We start from the raw sequence: 26,172 nt of genomic DNA on the forward strand, positions 1-26,172 counted from the left end.
TTTCGAGATAGGGTTTCTCTGTGGTTTTTTTTCTCTGTTTGTTTTATTTTCTGAGACAGAGTTTCTCTACATAGCCCTGGCTGGCCTTGAGCTCACGATGTAGACCAGGTTTGCTTCGAACTCACAGAAATTCTCCTGCCTCTGCCTCCCAAGTGCTGGGACTAAAGGCCTGTGCTACCAAGCCTGGCCTCTACCACGTTTTCTTTATCCATTCTTCTACTGCTGACTAGCTATAGAAGGCAGGGCTATAACTTAGCTCTTGTAATAGTGCTACAATAAACATTACTCAAACTTTTTTTTTTTTTTGAGATAGGGTTTCTCTGTGGCTTTGGAGCCTGTCCTGGAACTAGCTCTATAGACCAGGCTGGTCTCGAACTCACAGAGATCCGCCTACCTCTGCCTCCCGAGTGCTGGGATTAAAGGCGTGCGCCACCATCGCCCGGCTTACTCAAACATTTTTGAGTCACTGCTCTGTTTAACAGATGGTGGACTGCTTGGACATCTTCCCGCGGCATTGTCTTCCCTCTGGGCTCTTAATGCCCAAGGGACAGAGGCACGGAGCAGGGCTGGGCTTGTGGGCACCAAGCTTGCAGAGCTAAGGGAAGAATGCAAGCAGCCCTTCCCGTTCACCGGGCACAGAACCTGCATCTTTGAACAGTACCAACCTCCATCCAGTACCGTCATTCTTCCCATCCCTATTTGGGCCTACAGCACAGACAGCTTTCCTAGAGCACTTTCGGGTGGAGAACCTGACTGCCAGCCTGGAGTCGCCATGCCCACCCAGACTCCCTCAGGCTTTGAGAGGGAACGGTCCTTCTCTCTGCGTATCGTCTCATTTCTTTTCTTCACCCTCGGGCGGAGTGCCAGCCCCGGCCGTGAGACTAGGAAAGCCACCGCCTGAGTCAGGGCCTCCGTGGCTATTTATATCGCTGAGAAGTTTTCCTCCATACCAGACGTGGGAGGTACGAAAAGAGATCGGGTGCCTTTAAGGGCCCGCGGGAACGCGCTCGGCCTTGTGTTGCGCGGGCGGCGGCGCGCACGTCAGCGTCAACCCCGTGCGCATGCGCACTGAAGGTGGCCTGCTCGTCGTTGCTGAGGCGGCTAAGGAACCCAGTAGTCGCTCGAGCGCCCGCCCGGCAAGTTCTTCACCTCCGGGCCTCCGTCCCCTTCGGTCCAGCGCACCTCGGCCCCGCCCCAGCCCACCGGATTCTTTCCAACTCGATCCCGGCTGCCGGTTTCCCCCGCCGCCATGATGATGATGGCGTTGAGCAAGACCTTCGGGCAGAAGCCCGTCAAGTTCCAGCTGGAGGACGACGGCGAGTTCTACATGATCGGCTCCGAGGTAGCCCGCGGCGCGTTCTCAGCCTCCCGCAGGGCAGCGGCTTGCCGGCTCGAGCCCGCAGCGGCCCTGTGCTCCCCGTTTGCGCGCCTCCATTCATCGCGGAGGCGGGCGCGTGCTCGCGGCTGGGGCGTGGCCTGGTAGGCGTGACCGGGCCCTGAGCCTGCTGGACGCTTTTGGGTTTACTTTATAAAGCACTTGACATCGTTCATACCCTAAACATCTGCCCTAGCTTGTGGCGCCCAGCCGTTTACACTCCAGGCAGATGCGAAAAGGATGCTCGGGAAGACCCTGGGCACTTGAAGGTGGAGGTGCAGTACTGCTCTTGAACCCTTTGACGGCTCTGGTGCACCCCGTGCCTTGGTCTTAAAATGTCTAGTTGTAAGCATGGGGCTTAGGAAGGCCTTTTCACCTCTTCGTTTTCTTGCCTTTGAGGTGGGCCGCGGAAGCGTTATGGTCTTTATTATCTGTAGAAAGTGGATAGAGAAGGACGTTTGCTTTTGGGCGGATGAGGTCCTAAGGCAGAAGCACCATGCTTTGGTTGTCTGTTAAATTGATTTTGAGATTTTATAGGGAATAAATCTGAAGGGTCGCTAATCTATAACTAGAAGAGACAGCCTCTGACCCTTCGGACCAGCGATTTTTTTTTTTTTTAATGGAGGTCTCGAACTAGCCTTCTTCCATCTAAGGGCAATCACCAACTAGTTAATGTGTCCTTCCCCCTCCCCTTTTGGAGACAGTGTCTCACTGTGTAACCCTGGCTAGCCTTGAACTCTGAAAAATCCTCCTGGCCTCTGACTTCCAAGTTCTAGGATCAATAATAGCAAGTGTACGACACCCAACTTAAGTTCTTCTTCTTCTTCAAAAAAAAAAAAAAAAGTAAAAAAGATCTGGATGGCCAGGCAGTGGGGTGCACCTTTAATCGGAGCACACAGGCACACAGGGGGTAGGAGCAGAGGGTGCGAGAGTTCAGCCTGACCTACATAGCGAGACCCTGTCCCAAAAGATATGGGCATATCTGATGTGCTGACGTCAGTAGTGTACGGATAAGGCGAGTGAGGAGGTAAGTGCTCTCCACCCTGGAGAGCTGGACAAAGCCATTTCAGATGCCCGCAGTTCCCTTCTGACGGCCGTTTCCAGTGTCGTATAGGCCAGTTCATTAGTTGCATTGGTTGGATTTTGGTTGCTCGCTAGGTTTTTGTTTTGTTTTTGACAGCTTAGTGCTGCACGATGAATAAAACCCCACAGCAGACCAAGGCTTTCAGGACCCCTCATGGCTCTTGACATAGCTGTACCAGGTAATGGGACCAGTGTCGTCAGGAGCATCAGGACTGAAGAGTTTCCATTCTCCCTAAAGAAAACGTGGGGACTGCGGTGACATGGTCACACTGTCATTTCAGTGCTGCAGTTCCACAGGGCTGTGCTGGGGACATGCGGTCAGTGTCTGTCTGTCTCCCACAGCTGGAATGGTCCCTGCTAGCCAGTAAGCATTTGCTCAGTTGCAGGGTATATAAGGCGGTTGAGTTTCAGCATTTGAAACAGAACAGCTTGTTGAAAGACAGGTTTACCTGACCTAACGTGTGAAAGGGTAAACCTAGCCTTACCTCTAAGTGGGAGGTGCTAGGTTTGAAAAGAAAATTCTCGTCTGGTAGAGCAATGAGAAGACAGCTGGTCAGAAGGGAAAACCCCTTGGGAGGCTAAGTGACAACCTGCTCTTTTTCCCTCTCTCCCTTCCTCAACTTCTTTCTTTTTTCTCGTGCTTGGAATTGAACCTAGAGCCTTGTGCTAAACACATGCTCTTCCACTGAGCTCTCTTCTTGGCTGGTTCCATTTTTCTCATGTATAAATACATGGCTATTTGAGGTCATCATCATAGCATGTTTTGGTTTTAGAGAGCTAACCACAACCTTTTTTCAGCCTGTTTACTCTTGGCCTTTCCAGTTGAATGAGAATAATTACCCTGAGACCAAAACACATAGGGTTTTGGCTCTTTGGGGCCTGGTTTTGGTTTGGGGACTTGCTTCGGATCGTAGACTGCTTTCTGTGGGCCCTGTGGCAGTATTGTCTAGATGATGGCCCTTGGCCCTTCTTTTTAGAAAATGACTGCAGCGTTCAGACAGATGGGCCAGGCTCGGCAGCACCAGCAGTGTCTCTGACGTCTGTGGAGCGGTGGGAGGGCATCTTCAGTGTGTGACTGTCACCACCACTCTCCCATGTGCCACACAAGTCACAGAACTTTAAAGAAATGAATGCCCACACCCAGAGTCTTTGCTTTGTATTCCAGAGAGGGCAAAGACTGACGCAGGAAAAACCAAGCTGTCTATCCTTCGTGGCCTAAGCTCTGAAGGGACCTTAGGAAGGCTTTGTGGTACAGACCCCCTGCAGGACCCTCACAGTAGCCAGGGGAAAACATTACCGACTTCTTTTTAAAAATTAATGAAAACCGTACTTTTACCTTTGGATGGTAATGAGCCGCAAACCAGATAGCAACAAGGAGTCTTTGGTGTGTGTATAGACTGTTTGGCGCAGGGGCTCAGCAGCTCTGGCTAGTCTCAATCTCTCCTGGAAGAAAAGTAATGACTTCTCCTAATAAACATACACTATAATAGGTAGAGAACATGAAAAAAAAAAAGTAGAAGTGATCCTCTCTAGAACAGAATTCAGACTGGAAGGCCTGGCATGGTGGTGCACACCTTTAATCCCAGCATTTAGGAAGCAGAGGCAGACCTGTCCGTGAGTTCAAGGCCAGCCTGGTCTACACAGCTAGTTCCAGAGCTATGTATGTAGCCAAGGCTACATACTGAGAATCTTATCAGAAAAAAAACATTAAGAGTTGTTAAACTTTTGGCAGGGGAGTAAAGAGGCCCAAATTTGCAGAAAGAGCCAGCCAGCACCTTGCACTATATCCCCTGGTTGTCCCCGTAGTGTGACTTTGCAGGCATCATTTATGAAAAGTCAGACCATGGGTCCTTATAACAATCACAGGACTCGCTTTTCGTGAAGGCTGTCCTTACAGTATTGCTACAAACAAACTGAAACTCTTGCTTGGGGAAGAAGTGATTTATATGATAGTCCAGGATTACTAATATAGTGCTTGTTCGACTCTTTGGTGTCTCTGGTTTGAGTTTTGTTACTAAACAAAGCAACACAGGCAGCAGGACAAATTATATTGCATCTGTCTAAAATTAAAGACATTTTGGTGTTTATTGCCTTGTAAAAATATCAAAGTCTGCGTCTTAAGATGAAAGGAGGTCACTGGAGTCTTAGATTTCAGAAAAGTGCCAAAAAAATCTTTAGTCCAGATCAAAATCACAAGCTTCTTACTGAGGTCTGGGATTCTCCCAATTAGACATCTGGTCAGGCCTCGTGGAACTCGGTTCTGATGTTAGGATACACAGATTCCAGCCAGATGTGCACTGCTCTTGAACCCTTGATGTCAGCAGAACGTGTTTATGACTGCTGACAGGCTGGCGTCTGCAGGCCTTGTAGCTCTTGCTTGATCCAGCAAACCCTCCATGCCCGGGCCCTTCGGCATGGCCATGGGTGCTCTGACCCTCATAATGAGCCTTCTTGCTTTACCCATAGGTGGGAAACTACCTCCGTATGTTCCGAGGTTCTCTGTACAAGAGATACCCCTCACTGTGGAGGCGACTAGCCACTGTGGAAGAGAGGAAGAAAATAGTTGCATCGTCACATGGTAAAAAAACAAAACCTAACACTAAGGGTGCGTCTTCACGAGGGTTTGTAAACCTGTTTCAAAACCACTCGCTTATGTCATGAAGATAAAACGTTTTCACTCCAGTGTCTTCATCGCAGCCTGACCTTAGTTCGCTAAGGAGCGTCCTACGGATGCTCCCGGTAGGGGCAGGCCACCCTGCCAGTGCACTCGTGATCCAGGTGAGAGTGGCTCAGGGAGTCTTTGATGCTCCACTGTTGTGTGTTCCTGGCAGGACCAGTGGGTGTGTGAGGGGCCGGGGCTGGGGCCAGGGCAGTAGCAGGTGCTGTGAAGACATGTTGGTCTCAAAACGTTTTAGGAATGCTGTGATTCGCTACCATTGCTGAGAGTGTGTTGCCGTAGTCATCCTTCCTGCAGCCCTAGTAGCAGATGGTGGCCCCAGCCCTCACTTTCCTCTGGGGCTTTCACCGCTTCCCTCCCAGAGCACATTTATCCTGTAATCCGTCATCTTGGCAACCAGTATGCTAAGCTCATGTGCATGTACCCATTCCATGTGGCCTGCCCTGTGCCTGGGGCTTGCTAGGTGAGCCACCTGTGCTAGTGAAACTAGTGCCAGCTCTGGGCTGCGGCAGCTCTGTACAGAGTGAGGATGCTCTTCGTACATTATGGGGCCTCCAGCAACGTGCTATTTGGCAGGTGGCAAAACTGCTTCCCGATTAGCAGAGGCACCCTGTAGAGAGCTGCCCTGGGCCTGGGTGGGTATGCACGTGCATGCATGCGTGCTCACTAGCTCTTTTTAGTCTGTCTTGTCTGTAGGTGCTAATGTAGTTTTGTCTGTTGTGGTATATTGGGGATTCTTTTAATGCAGGAGCCAGAGTTGCCTTTTATCCACTACTAAAAGATATCCACTCTTACCTAAAAGAGTTTCCTTTGGGTCCCCTCTGCCACAAGTGGAGTACAGTCTCTAGCATGGTGGCTGTCTAGCTTTGCCTGCCCTTCCTTGAGTTCCCATGAAGTCTTAGTGGTCTTTCTGCCGTGTGCCTTCCTTTCCTATAACCAAATGAGTCTTCAGCAAAACTAAGGAAGTCCTGCAGATAAGTAACAACTTTTGTCAAAGGTTCCTAGAAGAACTGGGGTCACGCGGTATGAAGTTCTGTCTTGTTTTCCAGACAGCACATCTGGCCTGACTCAGGGACGGTAACTTTTGCTTGGTGTGAAACAGTTCTTTCCAACTCTCTGGGCTCTTGTTTTAAAAGAAAAGGATTCATCTCTCATTCTGTCTCCTACCTTGCTTTGTGTTGGATCATGGTGGTGTCAGACCTCTTCCCACTGGGGTGTTATTCTGAAGCCTTCCTGGCAGCCACTAAGCCGCAGCTACCCCAAATATCTCTGCCCCTGAGCTAGTGCTCTTAGAGGCAAATTCGTCCAAATCCATCCCACCGGAGGCTTTCTCCACTGAGATGTCTAGGTAAAGCCTCAGTCCAGATTGCCCTTTTGGAAGAGGCTAGCACTCAGCAGTAGTGAGTTTTGACACCTTGCTTTCCCCACCTCCTGCATGTGAGGACCTCATGTGCTGTTTCAAGTTGGTTGGCTGCTTGTCCCCACTGCTGCGGGATAACCACAGTGGGGTCTCTTTGCTCACAGATCATGGATACACCACCCTCGCCACCAGCGTGACGCTGCTGAAAGCCTCAGAGGTGGAAGAGATTCTGGATGGCAACGATGAGAAGTACAAGGCTGTGTCCATCAGCACGGAGCCCCCCACCTACCTCAGGTACGCTTCCTGACCTCCCTGACAGGAGGTGCTCTTAGTGGCTACAGCTGAGGACATAGCCTGTCAGGACCCCAAGAGCAGGCTAGTACAGATGCCTCAATACTAACAGTTTTCTTTCTTTCTTTCTTTCTTTCTTTCTTTCTTTCTTTCTTTCTCTTTTCGGTTTTTCAAGACAGGGTTTCTCTGTATAGCTTTGGAGCCTGTGTTCTGGAACTTACTCTGTAGACCAGGCTGGCCTCAAACTCACAGAGACCTGCCTGCCTCAGCCTCCCGAGTACTGGAATTAAAGGCGTGCGCCACCACCACCTGGCTCTAACAGTTATTTCTTTTTCTTTCTTTTTTTTTTTTTTTTTTTTTTTTTTGGATTTTTGAGACAGGGTTTCTCCGTAGCTTTTTGGTTCCTGTCCCGGAACTAGCTCTTGTAGACCAGGCTGGCCTCGAACTCACAGAGATCCTCCTGCCTCTGCCTCCCGAGTGCTGGGATTAAGGGCGTACGCCACCACCGCCCGGCTAACAGTTCTTTCTTAAGAGTAACTTTTTAAAGATGGATTGTTGTAGGGCTCGAGAAGTTATACGTGTGGCATGACGTGCATGTGGAGGTTGGGGGACAGCTCTGTAAATTCTGTTCCCTCCATGTTCACATGTGTTCAGATCAGTGGACTCTAGCACAAGTGCCCAGCATATAGCAGAACTTCTATGAAAGGAATTGTGGCAGCAAAATGACAAATAATTAAAAATTTACTGTGTTGTATGTAGTGTCTACTCATCTAGACTTAAAAGTGAACTGAAAACGGTGAGGGGTACAGTGGTGCCAGAGGTTGAACCCAGGACTCCTTGAGCTGTATCTGCCCCTGAGCTACACCCCAGACCGTAATGTACAGATAACTAGAAATACAAGAGGCTTATATACAAACACAGGAAGAATGTTTGCCTTCTGTAATCTTGTTTTCTTGGAGGTGGAGTGGAGAATGGAGCCTGGGGCCTCTTTGCTAAAACATTTTCTACCCCTGAGCTGCATCCCCAGTCACTCGTGTCATTTTAAAAATTCAAAGCCTAAAAAAAAAATAAATTCAAAGCCTAAAAAAAAATATGGCTCATCAGTGTGGCCACACCCATAATCCCAGAGCTTTGAGTGAAGCCGGGAGGATAGCCATTTAAAGGCTTGCCTGGGCTCCATAGTGAGACCTTATCAGAAAATGGAGAGAGGAAAGAAACGGAGGTTAATGGCCAAAACCCAGAGAGTAGTAAGGGAGGAAGGTATTGTTTAGAGTGATGTGGCTGTGGAAAATCATTTCCATCCGGATTTTTCTTGATCTTTCTTGTTAGATTGCTTTTCTGGTCCCCCTGAGCCCCCAGAGAGGGTGGCATGCATCCAGGCTGGTGGGCGCTGTAGACGTGTGCTCAGCAGATTCTTGTGTTCCCAGGGGATGTGGTAAGAACATAAGGATAAGTAGGCCTTCCCAGGAAGTCACAGAGGGAAATTATGTACATCTGGATGACACTTTTATGTTTGCACATGTCAGCTGGGAACCCTTTATCCAGTGGTAAACAATTTCTTGATTGTGTCATATGAGGACCAGCTGAGGGAGTAGACTCTTTGGAAGCCAAAACAACAGGGATAGGGGTGTCCAGAGTTTGAAGTAAGCAGCTGCGTTGCTCAGTCAGGCTGACATTGGGCCTGGCAACCTACCTGCCCTGTCACTGGGTAGTCTGTCCCTTCTTATGATTCTTGGGAAGTTCTTTTAGTGAGAGCAGGAAGAGATAGGACAGGATTTGAGGGTAAAGGGGTGGCGTTAGCACAGAAGATGTAAATAGTGAAGACCTGCAGTTTCCAGAGAACAAGCCTAGCTGCACTGGAATTGTCTGGAAGGTGCAGAGACAGCCAGCCCTCTGCAGAGGGCTCACTTATCTGAGTGGGGCTTAGGAATTTGCTACTTAAAATTTCACACTCTCATGAACCATTTGTCCACAGAGGCTGAGATGGAAACTGGTCTTGCTATCCCAGCCCTTGAGCCCTGAGCAAACTGGTGCCCAGTGCTGGGCTGTGGTCCAGGTCTCAAAGGTGAAAGCAGACGTTAAGATCGGGGGCAGGCTTGCAGTGCTGCAGACTTCGTAAGGTCTGGCCAAACTGGCCAAACCCGGCACTGTGCTTCATTCCCTTCCCCAGCCCTTGACCTTTGCATTAAAGGTGTTAAGTGGCCCTGGTGTTTTTCTTCTTCTGAATAAAGGTTACAGTTACATACTGTGCCCCCAAAGACAAAGTCCTGACCTTTCTTAGAAAGTGCTGTTGGCCTCACTTTGAACTCTAGTGGACAGTTCCTGCAGGAGCTCTGCGTGCAGCAGTGTTGGGCTGTGAGGATGAGGTTTCTAGCTTCATTGTTGCTGCTGTGGTAAAATACCGACAGAAGGCAGCTCAGAAGAAGGACAGAGAGTTTATTTGGCTTACAATTGAGGTATAGTTCACCATTGAGGTACAGTCAGGGAGAACCTCAGACAGCCAGTCACTTCACTGTCGTAGTCAAGGGCAAAGAGAAACATGTACCCAGCCTGGCTGCTTGTGTCACTAACTTGGTTTTTTCCCTTTTTTCTTCTTTTTTATTATTACTTTTTAAAATATTTATTTATTTATTGAGGCAGGGTTTCATTCTGTAGCCCTGGCTTTATCTCCCTCTGCCTCCCGAGGGCTAGGATTAAAGGTGTGTACCACTACACCCAGCTCAGCTAACTTCTTCATTCTTCATACAGTTCAGGATGCCAAGCCCGGGAGTGGTGCTGCCCACAATGGACTGGGTCTTCCCATGTCAACTATCAAGACCATTCCCTACAAAATGCCCACAGGCCAGCCTGGATAGGTTCCTCATTGAAACTCCCCCCTTGTGCTTCTAGTTTGTGTCAAATAGACAGCTAAAGCTAACTAACATGTGGGCAGCACCCCATGAGTCCCCTGTCTACTAGCCTTGGTCTTCCTAGGGGAGACAAATGAGCACTGTGGAACCCCAGGGTCCTCCATTGTCTAACTCCCAGTGGATCAGATCCTCAGTGTGAAATAGCCTTGGGAATTTTCCCAATAGTAAGAGTAACTTGGAGTTTGGAAAAAGAGTTTTTCGTGCTGGAGAGATGGCTCAGTGGTTAAGAGCACTGCCTGCTCTTCCAAAGGTCCTGAGTTCAATTCCCAGCAACCACATGGTGGCTCACAACCATCTGTAGTGAGGTCAGGTGCCCTCTTCTGGCCTGCAGACATACACACAGACAGAATATTGTATACATAATAAATAAATAAATATTTTAAAAAAAAGTTTTTCATGTTGCATAGGTTAGTTGACTATCTCCGGTGCTATTTCCTAGAATATATTTATCAATCCATTTTCCTTACTGCTATGGTTCTGTGAGTTTAGAGACTAGAAGCCTTGTCTCAGTGCATTTTAGAATGGCTAGCATGTCTAAAATCTAAACTAGCCGGATTTGTAGTCCAGCTACTCAAAAGGCTTATTTTGAACCAAGGAAGTCAGGGCCAGCCAAGGCAGCAACATATCAAGACATCGCCTAAGAAATCTATCACATTAATCCCTTTTGGGCATTTAGGGTCTCTTAGCCAGCAGCTGGGCAAAGAACTCAAGAAAAGCTCTAATTGGAGCCCTTCACTAGGACACACTATCTTACTCCTGCTGCCCCAGGCTTTGTCTCGACAGCATTGCCATCTTTTGAGGCTGGGGCAGGGAGGGAATTAGAGTAGTCAGTTTGACCTAGTCATATCAAGTCTCCTTTGCTGTTGAACCCTGATTCAGCATCTGACTCCCCTTTCCAGGGCATTGTGGAAAGTCTGTCTTACTCTCCTTTCCCTAATGATGGATGTGTTTCTGTGCAAGCCATGTCTAGCATGTGGTGCAGTGCATCGTGGCCATGGTTAGGGCCAGCGTGTGCCTGGCTATCTGATAACCTCTCTTTGTTGGTTTGTCTGCCTTATTTTTTTTCTTCTTTTTGTTTTTTCAAAATAAGGTTTCTCAATAGTTTTGGAGCCTGGAACTCATTCTGTAGACCAGGCTGGCCTCAAACTCAGAGAGATTCGTCTGCCTCTGCCTCCCAAGTGCTGGGGTTGGGATTAAAGGACTGCACCACCACTGTTCAGCTCATTTGTCTAGTTTTGAGACTGGGTCTATCTAACTCTGGCTGTCCTGGAACTCACAGAGATCCACCTGCCTCTCCCTCCTGAGTGCTGGGATTAAAGCTTCACTACTATGCCCTGCCCTGTATCTAATACTTTTCACCCTTCTTCTCACATAGGTGCCGCTAGGTGCCAAGAGGAGTCTCACAGTGTAAAAAATGCCCAGATGTCCGTCCTCCACAGGAGCTTGGAGCCTGCCAGGGGCACAGTAGTGCCCACTGAGCATGAGTAGAGTTCGAGGGAGCAGAACCTGACTCCTGGTCGGAAGGGGTTAATCTCTTTCTCTGTCTCTCCAGGGAACAGAAGGCCAAGAGGAACAGCCAGTGGGTACCCACCCTGCCCAACAGCTCCCACCATCTGGACGCTGTGCCATGTTCCACCACCATCAATAGGAACCGCATGGGTCGGGACAAGAAGAGAACCTTCCCCTTGTGGTGAGTGAGCGCTGCAGTGCTTGGGCTCTGCTCCAAGCTCCCCTTCGTCCTCCGTGTCTTTTAGTCTCCCTTCCAGAAAGGCGCTGGTCAGTGACCTGTATTCTTACAAATGCTACCCTGCCTCGGATGCTGTTCTCTCACTTCCAAGACATCACCTTGGCTTTCCCATCCTCCATGGCTCCCTGCTCTGTTCTCTCACGTTTTGCCCCTTTCCTAGCACCTCATTGTAGTTCTTGGGGACACAGTCCCTAGGCCTTTCCGTGCTGTGTGGTTCATCTAATGCCCACAGCCAGTCTCGGGTGTTTCAGGTGTTGTCCATGTGACTCCCACTCTGTCAGTTCTCTGTGGCTGCTGACACAAAGCACTGTAGAGACCTACAGCAGTACAGATTTATTCTCTCCCAGTTCTGGACGTCAGGAGTCTGAAAGAGGTTCATAGGCCAAAATCAAGGTGTACACAGGGCATTGCTCCCGTCAGAGGGTCGTTAAGCTTTGACCTGTGGCCTTAGTGTTTTACCACCCCTCTTCTGAGATGTTTGCTGAGTCTTGAGGAGAGGGGGTAGTTTTTGTTGTTTTGAGACAGGGTCTAGCTCTGTGTCCCACAATGACCTCAGACTCCTGACAATTCTGCCTCAGATTCCCAAGTGCTGGGATTATGTAGGAGGCCACTTGTTTGTCCCAGCCACCCAGAACCAAAATAATCACACAGGAATTATATGAATTAAAATACTGCTTGGCCTATTAGCTCTAGCTCCTTATTGGCTAACTCTTATATTAATTTAACCCATTTCTATTAATCTGTATATCGCCATATGGCAGTGGCTTACCGGCAAAGATTCGACATGTCTGACTCTGGCGGCTCCATGACATCTCCCTGACTCTGCCTTCTTCCTCCCAGCATTCCATTAACTTTTCCCCACCTACCTAAGTTCTGCCCTATCAACAGGCCAAGGCAGTTTCTTTATTTGTTAATGGTAATCACAGCACACAGAGGGGCTCCCGTATCAGGATTACAGTCATGAGCTACTAGGCCTTACTAGCATGTCTAGGTTTTCTTCTTTCTAGGGCAGCAGCTTCCTGGCTCTTCCCAATGCATTCATGGAGCACACTGCCCCGCCTTGCTGCAGACCTTAACCATAGACATGTTTGAGCTTGTCGTTTTATTTATTTGCGGTCCTGTTAGACTCGCCTTGAGACCCTGATAACGTCTTCTGTGCTGCCTCTGTGTTAGGTGACAAATGACTCTAAGGAATGGCCTTTCCCTTCAACCACTTCCAGTAACCACGGTGCCAAGGGAAGCTAGAAACTGTCCATGGTGACCTGGGTGTAAGGAAACCTGGAGCCTGATGCACCATTAATAAAAACTCAGAGACAGAAATTGGGGTTCACCTGACAGTCAAAAAAGCAAAGCAGCCAAGCCACTGGCTCTTACCTCTGCCTCAGTCCAAAATGGCGACCCTGCCTCCAGGAATCTCAGAATGAGACTGAGACTGAGAGCTGTCTCCTCCTGTCTTATATTCCTCTCTAATGCTGGAATTAAGGGCGTGTACCACTACCACCTGGTTTCTGTGGCAAACTCAGGTGGTTACTGGGATTAAAGGTGTGTGTCAGCTGGGCGTTGGTGGTACACGCCTTTAATCCCAGCACTCGAGGCAGAGGCAAAAAAAAAAAGTGTGTGTCATTGCTGCCTGATCTGTAAGGCTGGCCATTGTGGCTGTTTGATTTTTCTGATCCTCAGGCAAGGTTTATTTATTAAAATACAAAAGAGATGCCACTACAGGAGCCCTTACTGCCAGCTGTGGTTTCCCCTGCAGCTTTGATGACCATGATCCAGCTGTGATCCATGAGAATGCATCTCAGCCTGAGGTGCTAGTGCCCATCCGGTTGGACATGGAGATCGATGGGCAGAAGCTACGTGATGCCTTTACCTGGAACATGAATGGTAGGTGGATAGTCGGCTTTTCCTGGCCTCATATGAAAATGGCCCACTTTCCAATCTGCTGCCTGCCAGGCAGAGTCTCGACTTGACATTTGAAGCTTTGTGGCCTGGTCCTTAAGGCTGCAAACTCTGGGTTCATTCTGGGTCTGCCACTATGCACCATTCCTTGTAGACTGGGTATGTACCTTGGTTGGCTTTCTTTAGCTATAACAGGTACTCAAACCTGAGCAATTTAGAAGTAAATATAAACAGTTCACTCTGGTGTGTGTGCCTGAAAGCTGGGAAATTCAAGGTTCAGCTGCTAAGTAAGGTTCTCTTCTGCCGAGGCCTCACACTGCTTCAGCTCATGGCAGAGAGTAGAAGTGAAGTTATGTAGAGGAGCATGAGGGCCACTTAGTGACCATCTGCCTTTGCAGTAGTGAGACCGGCACAAGAGTGGACACTCACTCATCAGAAAAGGCCTTGCCTGGCTGCTCTACCTTAAGCTTCCTGTTTTCAAGAAATAAGTGCTACCTTATGCTTCCAACTGTCAATAAATAAATAATGTGTGGTCGTGAGGACTTTAATGGCTGGCTTGATCTGGTCAGCAACATAAAATGTAGATAGGAAAAAATATCCGCATGGAAAAAACAGGTGGAGGGAGGAGGAGGGATCAACAACACTTAGGGTATTTGAAAAAGCCATGGGGAGACACTGTTTTATGTTTGAGGTGGTGACCCCATATTCTTAATCTCTGCACCGGGAGGCAGAGGCAGGCAGATCTCTGTGATTTTGAGGCCAGCCTGGTCTACATAGTGAGTTCTAAGACATTGCTACAGAGAAACTCTGTCTCAAAAAATTAAAAACAAAATGCATTTCTAAAATCAGGTACTATGTCATGTACCTGTAATCCTGGGACTTGGGAAGTAAAGCAAGAGGATCACATGATCATGATCAGCCTAGGCTCTCACAAAAACAAAACATAAGCACTAGCAGTGACAGTAGTGTGTGAATTTCAGGTTCTACCTTCCTTTACCTTCCTCCTGTGAGACGGTTAGGTCTGGAGTAGCGGGGTGTGTATCAGATGTCCTGCATATCAAAAATTACAGTTATGAAGTATCTACAAAAGTAGTTTTTTGGTTGGGAGTCACTACAACATAAAGAACTGTATTAAAGGGCCGCAGCATTAGGACGGTTGAGAGCCACTGCTCTACGGGGTTGGCATGGCAAGCATGTGTAGTTCCAGTGCTCAGCCCCAGTCCAGTACCTCCCCACAGCTTACCCTCTGCTTCGTCTCTAACGTCACAAGGCCATATATGTGCTTACCCCTTCTGAGACAGAAGAGATGCAGATGCAGTTGACTGGAGGGAAGATGGTCCTTTGACAAAATGATGCTAGAACCCTTCAGTATACAAAGTTAATAAACTTTGACCTAATCTTACACCTAATACTAAACTCCAGAATCACAGACTTAATGTATATAAAACACAAAACCATGAAACTTGTTGGGGAAAGTGTAAGAGAAAGTCTTTCTTGGATATTTAGAGCTAGACAGAGAATCCCTTGACACCAGCAGTACAGTCTAGAGCAGAAAATACCAAAACCTGGACCTTTCAAAACTTGACTCTTCAAAAAACCCTGTCAGAAGGGTGAAAAGACAGCCAGATGTGGAGGTGCATGCCTCTAATCCCAGCACCCAGATGGCAGAAGCAGGCTGATCTCTGAGCTCAGGGTTTACAGAGTAAGTTACAGGCCAGCTAGGAACCCCTGTCTCTAAAACAAAGAGAGCAGGGAATGGAATATGATCAAGGTACTTTAAAGTACTTGAAATTGTGAAAGAACAAATGGTAAAAACTCAAAAAAAGCAAACAATTTAATTAAAATAAGGATGTGGGTTAGAGAGGTGGCTCAGAGGTTAAGAGCACTGGCTGCGCTTCCAGAGGGCCCAGGTTCAAGCTCACAATTGTCTACAACTCCATTTCAAGGAAATCCAATGCCTTCTGGTCTCTATAGGCAGCAGGCATATAAGTGGTACACAGACACATATTCAGACAAAATGACCACACACATAAGAATAAATCTGAAAAAGTACTCTAGAATGGGGACAGAAGACACGAAGATACATGTCACCAAAGATACACAGATGGAAGTAAACTTTGGAAAGGTTCTGCTTTATCAGCCATTCAAGGTGTGCAAATTAAAATTAGTGACAGCAGTAGTGAGGAAGTGGAAGAAGTGAGTCCCTTACACTCGTGGAAATATGTATGTCTAGCCTGAGCTGAGAAACTGCAAAACCTGAACCTGTGACTGCTGGACGAGTGAGAGCTGCAGTGGAGGACATGTGTCCCAGAGAAGTTCACACAGAAACCTGCATGTGAATGTGCGGCAGAGCCAGAAACTAGAAGCCTAGATGGCCTTCAGTGGATAAATACTTAAATAAAATGTGACCCCCCCCCCGAAGAATGCTAATTTGAAAATAAACAACCTGTGTGGATCTCTGAAGATTTTCTTGTTGATTGGTTGGTTGGTTACTTTTTTTGTTGTTTTTGAGACAGAATGTAGCCCTGGCTGGCTTGGAATTCACTATGTAGACCAGGCTAGCCTTGAAATCATAGCAATCCATCTGTGTCTGCCTCCCATCTGCTGGGGTTAAAGATTTTCACCACATGGTTAGCTTCTCTGAAGAATGTTTCTTACTAGAAAAGAGTTACTCCCAAAGTTACATAAGGTCTGGTTCTAGTGCTTCAAGTGCTCAAGTCTTAGAAGCAGATATCACAGATGAGGAGGAGCAGGCAAGGGGGTGTGGCTGCAAAAGAACAGTAGAGGGATCCTTGTGTTGATGGACATGTCCTGGATCGGACTGCCCAGGTTTGGTTCTGAGAGCACATCTGCTTTCATGGGCTGTGAGCCACGGGAAGATTCCTCAGGGGCAGATGTCTGCACTGTATGGGCTAGAAGGGGAAGGATGCTTCCTCCTCTGCCTCTCTGAGTATCTGGGAAGGCCAGGTTCAGTTGCCCAGTCATCCACATCAGCATGAGGGGAGGTTGACAAAGAAGGAAGAGATTGGAGAAGCCAGGACAGGTGTGAGCACCATAAATTGAAGCACTAAAAATAGGTTGGCATGTTTGCATTTTCTGATTTCAGAGAAGCTAATGACCCCTGAGATGTTTTCAGAAATCCTCTGTGATGACCTGGATTTGAACCCGCTGACTTTTGTGCCAGCTATCGCCTCCGCCATTAGGCAGCAGATTGAGTCCTACCCCACAGACAGCATCCTGGAGGACCAATCTGACCAGCGTGTCATCATCAAGGTAGGTGCAAAATGGACCCTGCCCTCGCTGGAAGTCGGTCACGGTTCCTTGGTGGGATGCGGTTTCTGGGGAAGGCATCTTTCAGGGACAACCTGACTGTGTCCTCAGGAGAGGGAGGGCTGAGTTTTCGAGGAAAGTGTCACATTGTGGGTAGGGCAGCCAGTGCTGCTGTGTTTGCCAGGCGCTGAGCTGGTCCCAGAGTTAGAAGGTGAAAGCAGCTGGTGGCAGGGTAGGAGAACCCACAGTGACGTGTGTGACATCAATGTGATAGTCTTGTGCTGGGCCAGAAATACACCTGTCTGTATTCCTGCTTTCAGCTCTTTGGTGTTTATGCTCACAAGGTGACATTGCCAGGTCACTCAGCCATCCTTTAATAGTTTGTAGACTTGTACAACAGCTGTTCCGGTTTACATTCCCACCAGCAGTGCACGAAGTTGCAGTATTTCCCTGTAGTCACCAAAAGTCGTTACTAGCTCCCTCCCTCCTTCCTTTCCTTCATTCTGCCCTTACTTCCTTTTTAAATAATAGTTATCCTAATGGGTGCAAAATATCTTACTGTGCTGAATTTTTTTAACTTTATTTATTTTGTTTTATTATTACTTTTTTGTTGTTTTGTTTTTTCAAGACACAGTTTCTCTGTGTAGCCCTGGCCACAGCCCTGGACTGTCCTGGAACTAGTCCTGGAACTGTACACCAGGCTGGCCTTGAACTCACAGAGATCCACCTGTCTTTGCCTTCTGAGTGCTGGGATTAAAGGTGTGTGCCACCACTACCCGGCATTTTTAGCTTTATTATTAGTTTGTGTGCTGTGATGCTTGTGTCTTGCTGTGCTGAATTTTTCCCACTGTTATTAGTATGTGTGCCGCGATGACTGGAGGTCAGAGGACAGCTCTGGAGCTGGTGTCTGGGAATAAGTATCTCTCTAAGGGGTTAGGAGCAGATAGGGCAGGTGTACCTGTGGGCTACTTGGCAACATGATTGTAATCAGTGACAGTAGGTACAGACAATGACTTAAAACAGACTCAGGGATAATATCTGAAGAATGGCTTGTAATCTGAGTCCTATGTGGCCTGCATAGCTGCATAAAGATCAGTTGCCACAGATGTAAAGGACAAAGAAGACGCTAGGTCAGCATGAGATACAAGGGACATGGGAAGTCAGGCTAAGGTGGGATCAGGTGCCCAGAACCTCAGTGTCTAGTGACAACCTGGGTGTGTGAGGCCAGCCTTGGCTCTTAGTTCCTGAGTTATGGGCAGAATTCACTGCAACCTGGCAATTGAGAATGGCTTATCCCCTCCTCATGCATTCCTGGGTTGCCCTCACTTGTGCTTATTGGTTCTGGCCACAGCTGAACATCCATGTGGGAAACATCTCCCTGGTGGATCAGTTTGAATGGGACATGTCAGAGAAGGAGAACTCCCCGGAGAAGTTTGCCCTGAAGCTGTGTTCGGAGCTGGGTTTGGGCGGGGAGTTTGTCACCACCATTGCATACAGCATCCGCGGACAGCTGAGCTGGCACCAGAAGACCTACGCCTTTAGGTAAGGTAACCTCCCCTCTGCTTTCACATTTTTGTCTACTTTCTCGCCTACATTGGAAGAAGACTTCACCGGGAACTGGAATGCTTAGCAAAAGCAAGAACAAAGGGCTTTTGGCAAAGACATGGCAATTCAGAGAGTTTGTTAATAGCTTTTGGACTCAGCTAGGTTTGCCAGATAAAGCTAAGTTTCCCAAGAATAAGCTTCATTGAGCAAGAGAAAAGGGGCTGGAGAGAGGTAGCTTCAGCTCCACAGGGATCCACCGTTCTCTGAGCAGCAGGAATAAGGGGTATGCAGGCAGCATGCCCAAACACATAAACTAATAAAAGTGTTTGGAGAGGGAAGGGCATGAGCCCTTGATGTGCTAAGCAGGCACCTGAGTTGCTGTCGCTCCTCCAGTAGCTCACTGGCCGTCAGCTTTGTTTTGTAGTCTTGCTGTCTGTCCCATGCCTCCCTATTCCTCCAAGGAAGCCTACTTATGGGTGCCGCCAACATGTCCACTCACCGTGTATGAAGCCAAGGCCAGCAGGCCTCAGAGCCAGTGTAGGGCAGTTTTGTTCCCTGGAGTAAATCTGAGGTCTTATGATGCCCGGTAACACTGTACGGGTCCTGGGCGTGACACTGACACAGAGGCCCCGTCCACAATCAGTAGTGAGTGGGAACCTAGTTTAAACTGCATGCAGCTGGCCTCTGGCTGCTTCAGCAGCAGCAGGTATTGGCCTTCACAGTGCTGTGTGGTAGCCACGTGCTATGGTCAGGGCTTGAGAGATGCAACTTTTTGCTCATGATGGCTCCTGCTGCCATCGTTTTCTTCTGTTGCCAACACTTAGCAGCATTTACATTATCAGACCCTAGGTGGCTTCTGCTTGATAAATTCCTGGCCACCTGCAGTTCTTCTGTGCCCCCGAGCAAGCCCCCTGGAAGTCATGAGTAGTGTTATATAAGGACTCAGGGATCATTGTGTGAGTTCTCAGGTGAGGACAGGAAGGGCCTGACTCTGCTGTGGTCCTTAGTTCTGAGTTCAGATTTCAAATCCTTGGGGATAAAAATGTAGGGCCACCCTGGTAGATATTTGATCAAATGAATGTCCCTTCCACTGGGACTTGCCTGGATGCCTGGACTATGTCCCAAGCATTGTTTTCGGGGATTAGAAAGGGCTACTTTATCTTCCCAGCCAAGCGGGCCTGACGAGCTCTGAACACCTGTCCTGTGTCTTATACCATCTGGGCAGCTGGGATGCTCCCCACACTGCAAGAGATCTAGCTGAGAATCAGAGTATAAAAATCCAGAGGACAGGAGCAGCTGGAACTCCTGATGCTTCCTGCATTCTGAGCACAGCATCATCTCGCCCTTGCCTATGTGGAACCAGGCATTTCTTAACCACTTACCACAAGAAAATGATTGTTGTCCCTACTGTACTTTCAGGGCCTCCTTGTAGGAGCCCTGGCCTGGTTTCTGCCATGTACAGAATGGGACAAGCATTGAGTTCCATGACCCCTTAAAACAAGTCTTAAGTTCTAAACCTCTGTCACTTCATGTTGGAAGCACATAAATTCCTTCCAGGCAGTCTGCCATTCTCTGCATGTCCATGTCCCATCCCCTTCTGTACCCATCCCATGGTCCCTGGTCTTTGGTTGTGTCTAGAGTAGGAGAGAGCTGCTGGTCACAGGGCATATGTGTGAGCACAATCATTAGAAGACCTGATAAAACCAGGGCAGGAACAAGAAGCATGGGGAGGGAGAGTGACAAACTGGTAAGGGGCTCCAGGCTCCTGGAGTGCAGAACTGAGAAACACAAACATCAAACATCTCAGAACCAGAATGAGGACAGAAGGGCTATGACAAGGACTGTAGGGACGGCTCAGTGGTTAAGAGGACCAGGGTGATTGCCAGCTCCCACAGGGTGACTCACAACCATCTGTCACTTGTTTCAGGGGATCTGGCGCCCTCTTCTGGTCTCTGTGTGTACCTGGTACACATACATAAATGGAGGCATACTCAAAATTTCAATAAAGCAGACAAAAAATAAAAATTTTTTAAGAGGGGCTACAACAGATATGGGGAAATGGGTTTGATGAGGAATAGAGCTAGGTTAGGCACCAGGGAGCTTGCTGCTCTTAGGAGAAATGCCTACAGCAAAATTACCAATAACTTCTCCTGAGCCAGTCTCTATGCTCCAAAGCCAGGGGCCAGTGAAGGGCATTCTGTCTGGCACCGGAAAAAGATATGTGTGGCTGCCAATGTGCTTTGACTCCTCACATACCCAGTGATGTTGTATTAAGAGCGTTGGGCTACGTTCCTGGCACCCGGCCACCCACATGGCTAGCTTATGCCCCGAAATAATTACACGGAAACTGTATTCTTTTAAACACTGTCTGGCCCATTAGTTCCAGTTTCTTACTGGCTCGCTCTTACATATCGATCTAACCCATTTCTAATAATCTGTGTAGCTCCACGAGCTGGCTTACCAGGAAAGATCTTAACCTGCGTCTGTCTGGAGTGGGGAAATCATGGCGACTCCTTGACTCAGCTTCTTTCTCCCAGCATTCTGTTCTGTTTACTCCGCCTACCTAATTTTATGTCCTATTAAAGGGCCAAGGCAGTCTCTTTATTTAACCAATGAAATTAACACAAAACAGAAGACTCTCCCCCATCACAGTGACTGGGGGTGAACACAGAGCCCAAGGTGAAGCTGACTGGGTGAGATCTGGCTGCGGCAGGAGGAGTACAGCAGATGTTTGGACGACCCTCTCCAAGTCACTGTGTCTGCCCCCTGGGGCTGCTTATACCCACAGCCCTGCCAAGATTGTGTGCTCAGTCAGAGGGCTTGGCAGCTGAACCTAAATGAGGGACAGAGAAACATGCTTCTTTGCTGGTGTATCATCAGCAGTTAGGTAGGGGAACTGCTGGAACCCGCTCGGACTGGTTAGGTGTGCACGCTTGTTAGATGTGGGTAGGTGTCCTAGTAGAACCCCGCCAACCAGCCCAGCCTGGGTTTTATTTTTATAACAACCCATTGAGAGACAGTTCACACCAAACCACTTGATTTACTTTAAAAATTTGTTTAATTTTTGGATTACTGGAGGTTGAACCTAAGGCTGTCCTGGAACGTGCTTGTAGACTAGGGTGGTCTCGAACTCAGAGATCTACCTGTTTCTGCCTCCTAAGTCCTAAGATAAAGATCTGGTGTCTTTTTACTTTTTGATTTTGAGGTAGGCTCACACTGAGTTGCTGGCAGTGAACTCATTCTGTAGCTCAGGCAGGTCTTGAACTTCTGATCTTACCTTTCTTCTAATTTCTTCTGATTTTACCTTTCTTCTAAATGAGGAATTATAGTTCTGAGTCATCATGCCTGGCCTTCTGAGTGTTTGGTTTGGTTGGTTTCGTTCTGTGGAGCCAGGGTCCGGCCACAAAGCCCAGCTGGCACTGTGTAGCCTTATGATAACTACTTTCATAGAATAATGTGTTCAGGGGTGATCTGTGTTATCAGAACTCCAGTCTTATAGCTGAATAATATTCCATTGCTTAAATATATACATTCAACGTGTCCATTCTGCTGTGGGTTGTTACTACCTTTTGGCTATGGTAAATAATGCTAAGGCCATTTTGTGTTTGCTTAACCACTCTTGTCAGTTCTCCCGGCTCTCCACCCAGTAGCAGTATCTTGTATTACACGGTAGCTGGTTAACTTTTGTTTTGCTGTTTGATTGAGACAGGATCTTACTTTGTAGCCCAGGGTAGCCTCTAGTATATAATTCATGACAGTGCTTCTGACCCAGCCTTCTACGAGCCTGGATTATATGATCTGCTGTCACACCTGCCATCTGAGGAGCTGCTGAGTTGTTTTATGGTGACTGCAGCATCCTACAGAACCACCAGCAGTGTGGGTACAGGCTCATCATGCTGGCCAGGGCTTGTTTTGCCATGCTGACTGTAGCTGTCCTGGTGAGTGTTAAATGATTATAGGCTAGAGTTGTGTTTCCTAGTGAGTATCTTTTCATTGATTGGTCCTTTGTGTGTATGTGTGTACCTCTTTGAAAATGTCTTGTTCAGGCCATTTACTTTACCCCAGTTTATTTTGCGGGGAAGGTATGTGCACATGTGTGAGGTCAGAGGACAACTTAGGAGTCAGTTCTTTCTTTCCACCATGCGTGAACTCAGGTCGTCACACTAGCCTGTATTTTAACTGGCTCTTCTTACTGATTTGAAAGTTTCTATATAGTATGGGCACACATTTCTTAGTAAGTATGATTTGTAAATATTTCCCCCATCTTCTGAGTTGCCTCACTTTATTGATAGTGTCCTTTGCAGCACAATAGTTGTTATTTTGATGAAATAAAATAACAGTCTAGTTCATCTGGTTCTTTTAGTTGGTTGCTACACACACACACACACACACACACACAATCATATATATGTATACCAGTACACATTCGTGTGTTTGTGTCACTTTTAAGACAGCATTGCCTAGCCAGGTGATGGTGGTGCACGCCTTTAATCCCAGCACTCTGGAGGCAGAGGCATGTGGATCTCTGTGAGTTCGAGACCAGCCTGGTCAACAAGAGCAAGTTCGAGGACAGTCTCCAAAGCCACAGAGAAACCTTGTCTCGGGGGCGGGGAAAAAAAAACCAATGTGGGTCTCTAATCATGCCCTAAGGGGCATGGCTGCTATGGCTTATAAACCTAAGGGTGAGTATAGAATTGGTTTCCTTTCCCCCCAGTTAAGTGGCCTTAGGCAGGTCATTTCTTTCTTATGTCCCTGTTCTCTTCTTTATAGTGAGGAGATGGTAACAACTTCTCAGCTTGCCTGTACATCACAGAAGACAAAGTCCTATATCTAGGTCTGGCATGGTGGCGCATACCTTTAATCCCAGCATTTGAGAGGTAGAAGCAGGTAGCTCTCTTGAGTTTGAGGTCAGCCTGGTCTATACATTGAGTTCTAGGACAGCCAGGACTACACAGAGAGACCCTGTCTTATAAAACCACCACCACCACCTTACATCAGAAATAAACTAAGTGCCCTCCACTAGCGTCAGTCTTTCCTCTCACCATTGCTTTCTGGCAGCCCTTGCATGGGATTAGTGTGGCTGGAGAATGACCGGGCTCCTTCCTGGCCTCAGAGTTCATGAATAGGAATCCCCTTGGAATAAAGGATGCCGCTCACAGCCTTGGGACTCAAGGCAGCAGCTCTGCTTGCGTGTCCCACAGAGCTGAGGCAGCTAGTGTTGGCTCTGTGCCCATCCTCCATGGTCAGCTGTAGTAGTTCTAGTTTTGAACAAATCCATTGTGTGCCAGAGTCAAGGAGGTAAACAAAGGACTCTGGGCCTGTTTGCTAGCTCTTCTTTAAATTCAGAGAAAAACATGTTTTGCTTCCTTCTGCTTGGGTTTGGCACCTTTCAAATCTGACCTCCCAAGGGAGCTGATCTGGAAATGAGGATGAGTCTGCCTGGGCTGTTCCTGGATTTCCAAATGAAGCTGCTGAGGCTGGCCCTGGGACCACAGGGTTGGGGGCTGACTGGTCCCCGGCCTCTTAAATCACCAGCAGGAGTTTGGGCTTCCAGGTTCTGTGGGGCCTGTGAGTATAGATGTCAGCTGAGCTTTGGTAGTAAGTCAGACCCATGTCTGCCAAGAAGCTAGCTTTACCCATACTCTGGCCTTGATCCAGGCTAAAGGTCCCTGAAAGCTTTATGCCAAGGTCTTATCCCAGCCTTTCTGACTCGGGCTAGGGTGTTCTCAGCTGCCAGGTTTGGCCTGTACTGACTTGGTGCAGTGATGAAGAATTGCCACTGCTATCAAATCTGGTTTGCTTTTGTGAAGTCCACTGTCCCTGAAGCCCAAGAGAGGCCATGTAAGGACCTGTCTGGCTCAGAAGAGGCCTCTGCAATGAATTTTGGCTGCTTTAATGTTAAGCCTCCCAACAGTACACGAGGCTCCCATATTTTAGACAGACCAAAACATCCCAGTCAGCTGTTTATCCCATTTTCATCTGCCCTGTATGACTTGGGCTCTGTTGTCTCCTTTTCCAGAGCTAGAAGGTGTTGCAGGACAGCGGGTAGGCACACCTGATGAGGACTGTGAGTAGAGTAGGGAGGCCAGTGTGATGGGGAAGAGGGGGGGACCTGCTTAGAGCCTTGCTGTGACACATTGGGTACCTCCTTAGCTTCCTCTTACCAGCTTGGAAAGCAAGGTGCAGAGCAGCATAGCCACCCCCATCCCCCAGTACTTGTGCCCTCGCAGCCTTCATCCCATTTTGTTCCCACCATTGTGCCCATTTGGCAAGAGGCTTGAACAGTTGACCCCTCCCACTTTAGGGTGGAGTCCAGGTGGTCTCTAAAGGGCTCTAAGCCTGGAGATACCATTTCTAGGCTCGGTTCTCTGCCAACCAGATGCCTGTCTTGAAGCAATTAGGCTGGCTTCTTCAGGGCTTAGTGTGAACCCCATGAAGTAAGCCAAGTGATAGATGTATAAAGAACAGTTGAGAAGTTGAGAGGCCAGCCCAGTGGCCTTCTGTGAGGAGGTCGGGGCCTCTAGAGAAGTCCTTTTACAACTCTCCGTACCCTTCCCTTTGGTGTTCCTAGTATTTCCCTGGATCAGTGGGTCTTGGTAGGTACTGGCCCTGGTCAGTGTTGGGTAGATAGGTCTGGCTATAGTCTTTATCAGTCATCTGTACCCGAGACACTATTTTGTCCAAAGAAACCACCTCCATAGCCAGCAGCTCCCCAGTTCTTACAAGGAGAATCAGCTTTGAAGGGAGGCTGTCTGGGCTGTAGGTAGTACTGTTTCGGTTGGACACGTCCTGGCATCATGCTTGAGGCTCAGTGACAAAAGTCATCCCTCAGCTGCCCATCAGCATTGCTGTGGGGGAGAGCTAGGACAAGGAAGTAGACCTTCCTGCTGTGCCCTGGCCATCTGCTAAGGGATGGCAGGGTAGAAAGCAGTGGTTTCTGGGGGACCTCCAAGCTGCCATTCTGTTAACGTGCCCTTGTTATCTCTCTCTGTTTCCCTTCCCTCAGTGAGAACCCACTTCCCACAGTCGAGATTGCCATCAGAAATACTGGAGATGCTGACCAGTGGTGCCCCCTACTGGAGACATTGACAGATGCAGAGATGGAGAAGAAGATCCGGGATCAAGACCGGAACACAAGGTACACCCACAGGCACCTGTCTTCCCTGGCAGAGGCAGGGATTATCTCCCCAGGAACCTAGTTTTAAGAGGAAGTTTCTGTGGGTATCAGGCCCCAGGGTGCATTTCCTTGAAGAGAACAGCATCCCTTAGCAAGTCTCAGCGTTTCTATATAGATAACCAGGGCCTGTGCAGCCGACTGGCAAGGTCAAGAAAAGGCTGGAGACCATTCCTGCTAGATGGGCCCCATACCTAGCTACTCTAGAAAAATAACAAACCTAGGAGGGTGGCCACCAGAGCTGTGACCAGCCCCAGCTGACCACCTGTTCTTCTACTTCAGGCGAATGAGGCGTCTCGCCAACACTGCCCCAGCCTGGTGATGAAGTCATCGTTCATGCTCAACTTCCACGGAGCATCTCAAAAGACTGCCTTTCCTTCCTCTGTGGTAAGGAGAGAGGCAAAGGGACAGCTGGTACCATCCTGAGGAATGGGGTAGGGCCTCCCAGGTGCCTTCCTTCAGCACACATTCCATTTGCTAAGCTCCAGCACTGTCCCCCAAAGTCTAGTCAGGAAGCAGCCTCTTTTGGGTTGTGTTTTGTTTTTGTATAGGAGCCTCAGACAGGGCTAGCAACACTTTTTAAATAAAAAATAACAATTTCAGATTCTTTGGTGTTGATAGTATAAAAATGTGAAGCAGAACCTGTGTGGGTGGGAGTGGTGTGGCCAAGGTTGATGGGCCAGTCCTTCCCTGCTTGCCCTCAGATTCTCAGGGAATGAGTGGAGATCACTGGGTGTCCATGGCCAGCCGTAAGGACCCCAAAGCAGAGCCCAGCCAGTTCCTTCCTGGGCCTTTCAGCTTTCCTGTGACACTCTGTGCTCAGCAAGTCTTTGTAGAGGTTG

At 48.3% G+C, this 26,172-nt stretch overlaps 1 protein-coding gene across 2 annotated transcripts; it reads left to right on the forward strand.

Annotated features, from left to right (window-relative positions):
• The first annotated feature begins 1,058 nt into the window (after nt 1-1,058).
• On the forward strand, nt 1,059-25,932 carry Smarcb1 (SWI/SNF related, matrix associated, actin dependent regulator of chromatin, subfamily b, member 1). Of its 2 annotated transcripts, none has more exons than XM_041635167.1 (9): nt 1,059-1,342; nt 4,925-5,063; nt 6,660-6,789; nt 11,248-11,385; nt 13,199-13,326; nt 16,448-16,614; nt 17,963-18,153; nt 25,163-25,294; nt 25,613-25,932. In XM_041635167.1, the coding sequence occupies exons 1-9, from the start codon at nt 1,250-1,252 to the stop codon at nt 25,650-25,652; spliced, it is 1,158 nt and encodes a 385-aa protein (XP_041491101.1). In that variant the 5' UTR covers nt 1,059-1,249; the 3' UTR covers nt 25,653-25,932. The 2 variants fall into 2 exon arrangements, with proteins under 2 accessions (XP_041491101.1, XP_041491103.1); XM_041635169.1 differs by having other exon boundaries at nt 4,925-5,036.
• Nucleotides 25,933-26,172: the final 240 nt, after the last annotated feature.

The sequence above is a fragment of the Microtus oregoni genome, unplaced genomic scaffold, assembly GCF_018167655.1.
Source record: "Microtus oregoni isolate MIOR12 unplaced genomic scaffold, Mior012 000046F_ref0000063, whole genome shotgun sequence".
In the NCBI taxonomy this organism is placed as follows: domain Eukaryota; kingdom Metazoa; phylum Chordata; class Mammalia; order Rodentia; family Cricetidae; genus Microtus; species Microtus oregoni.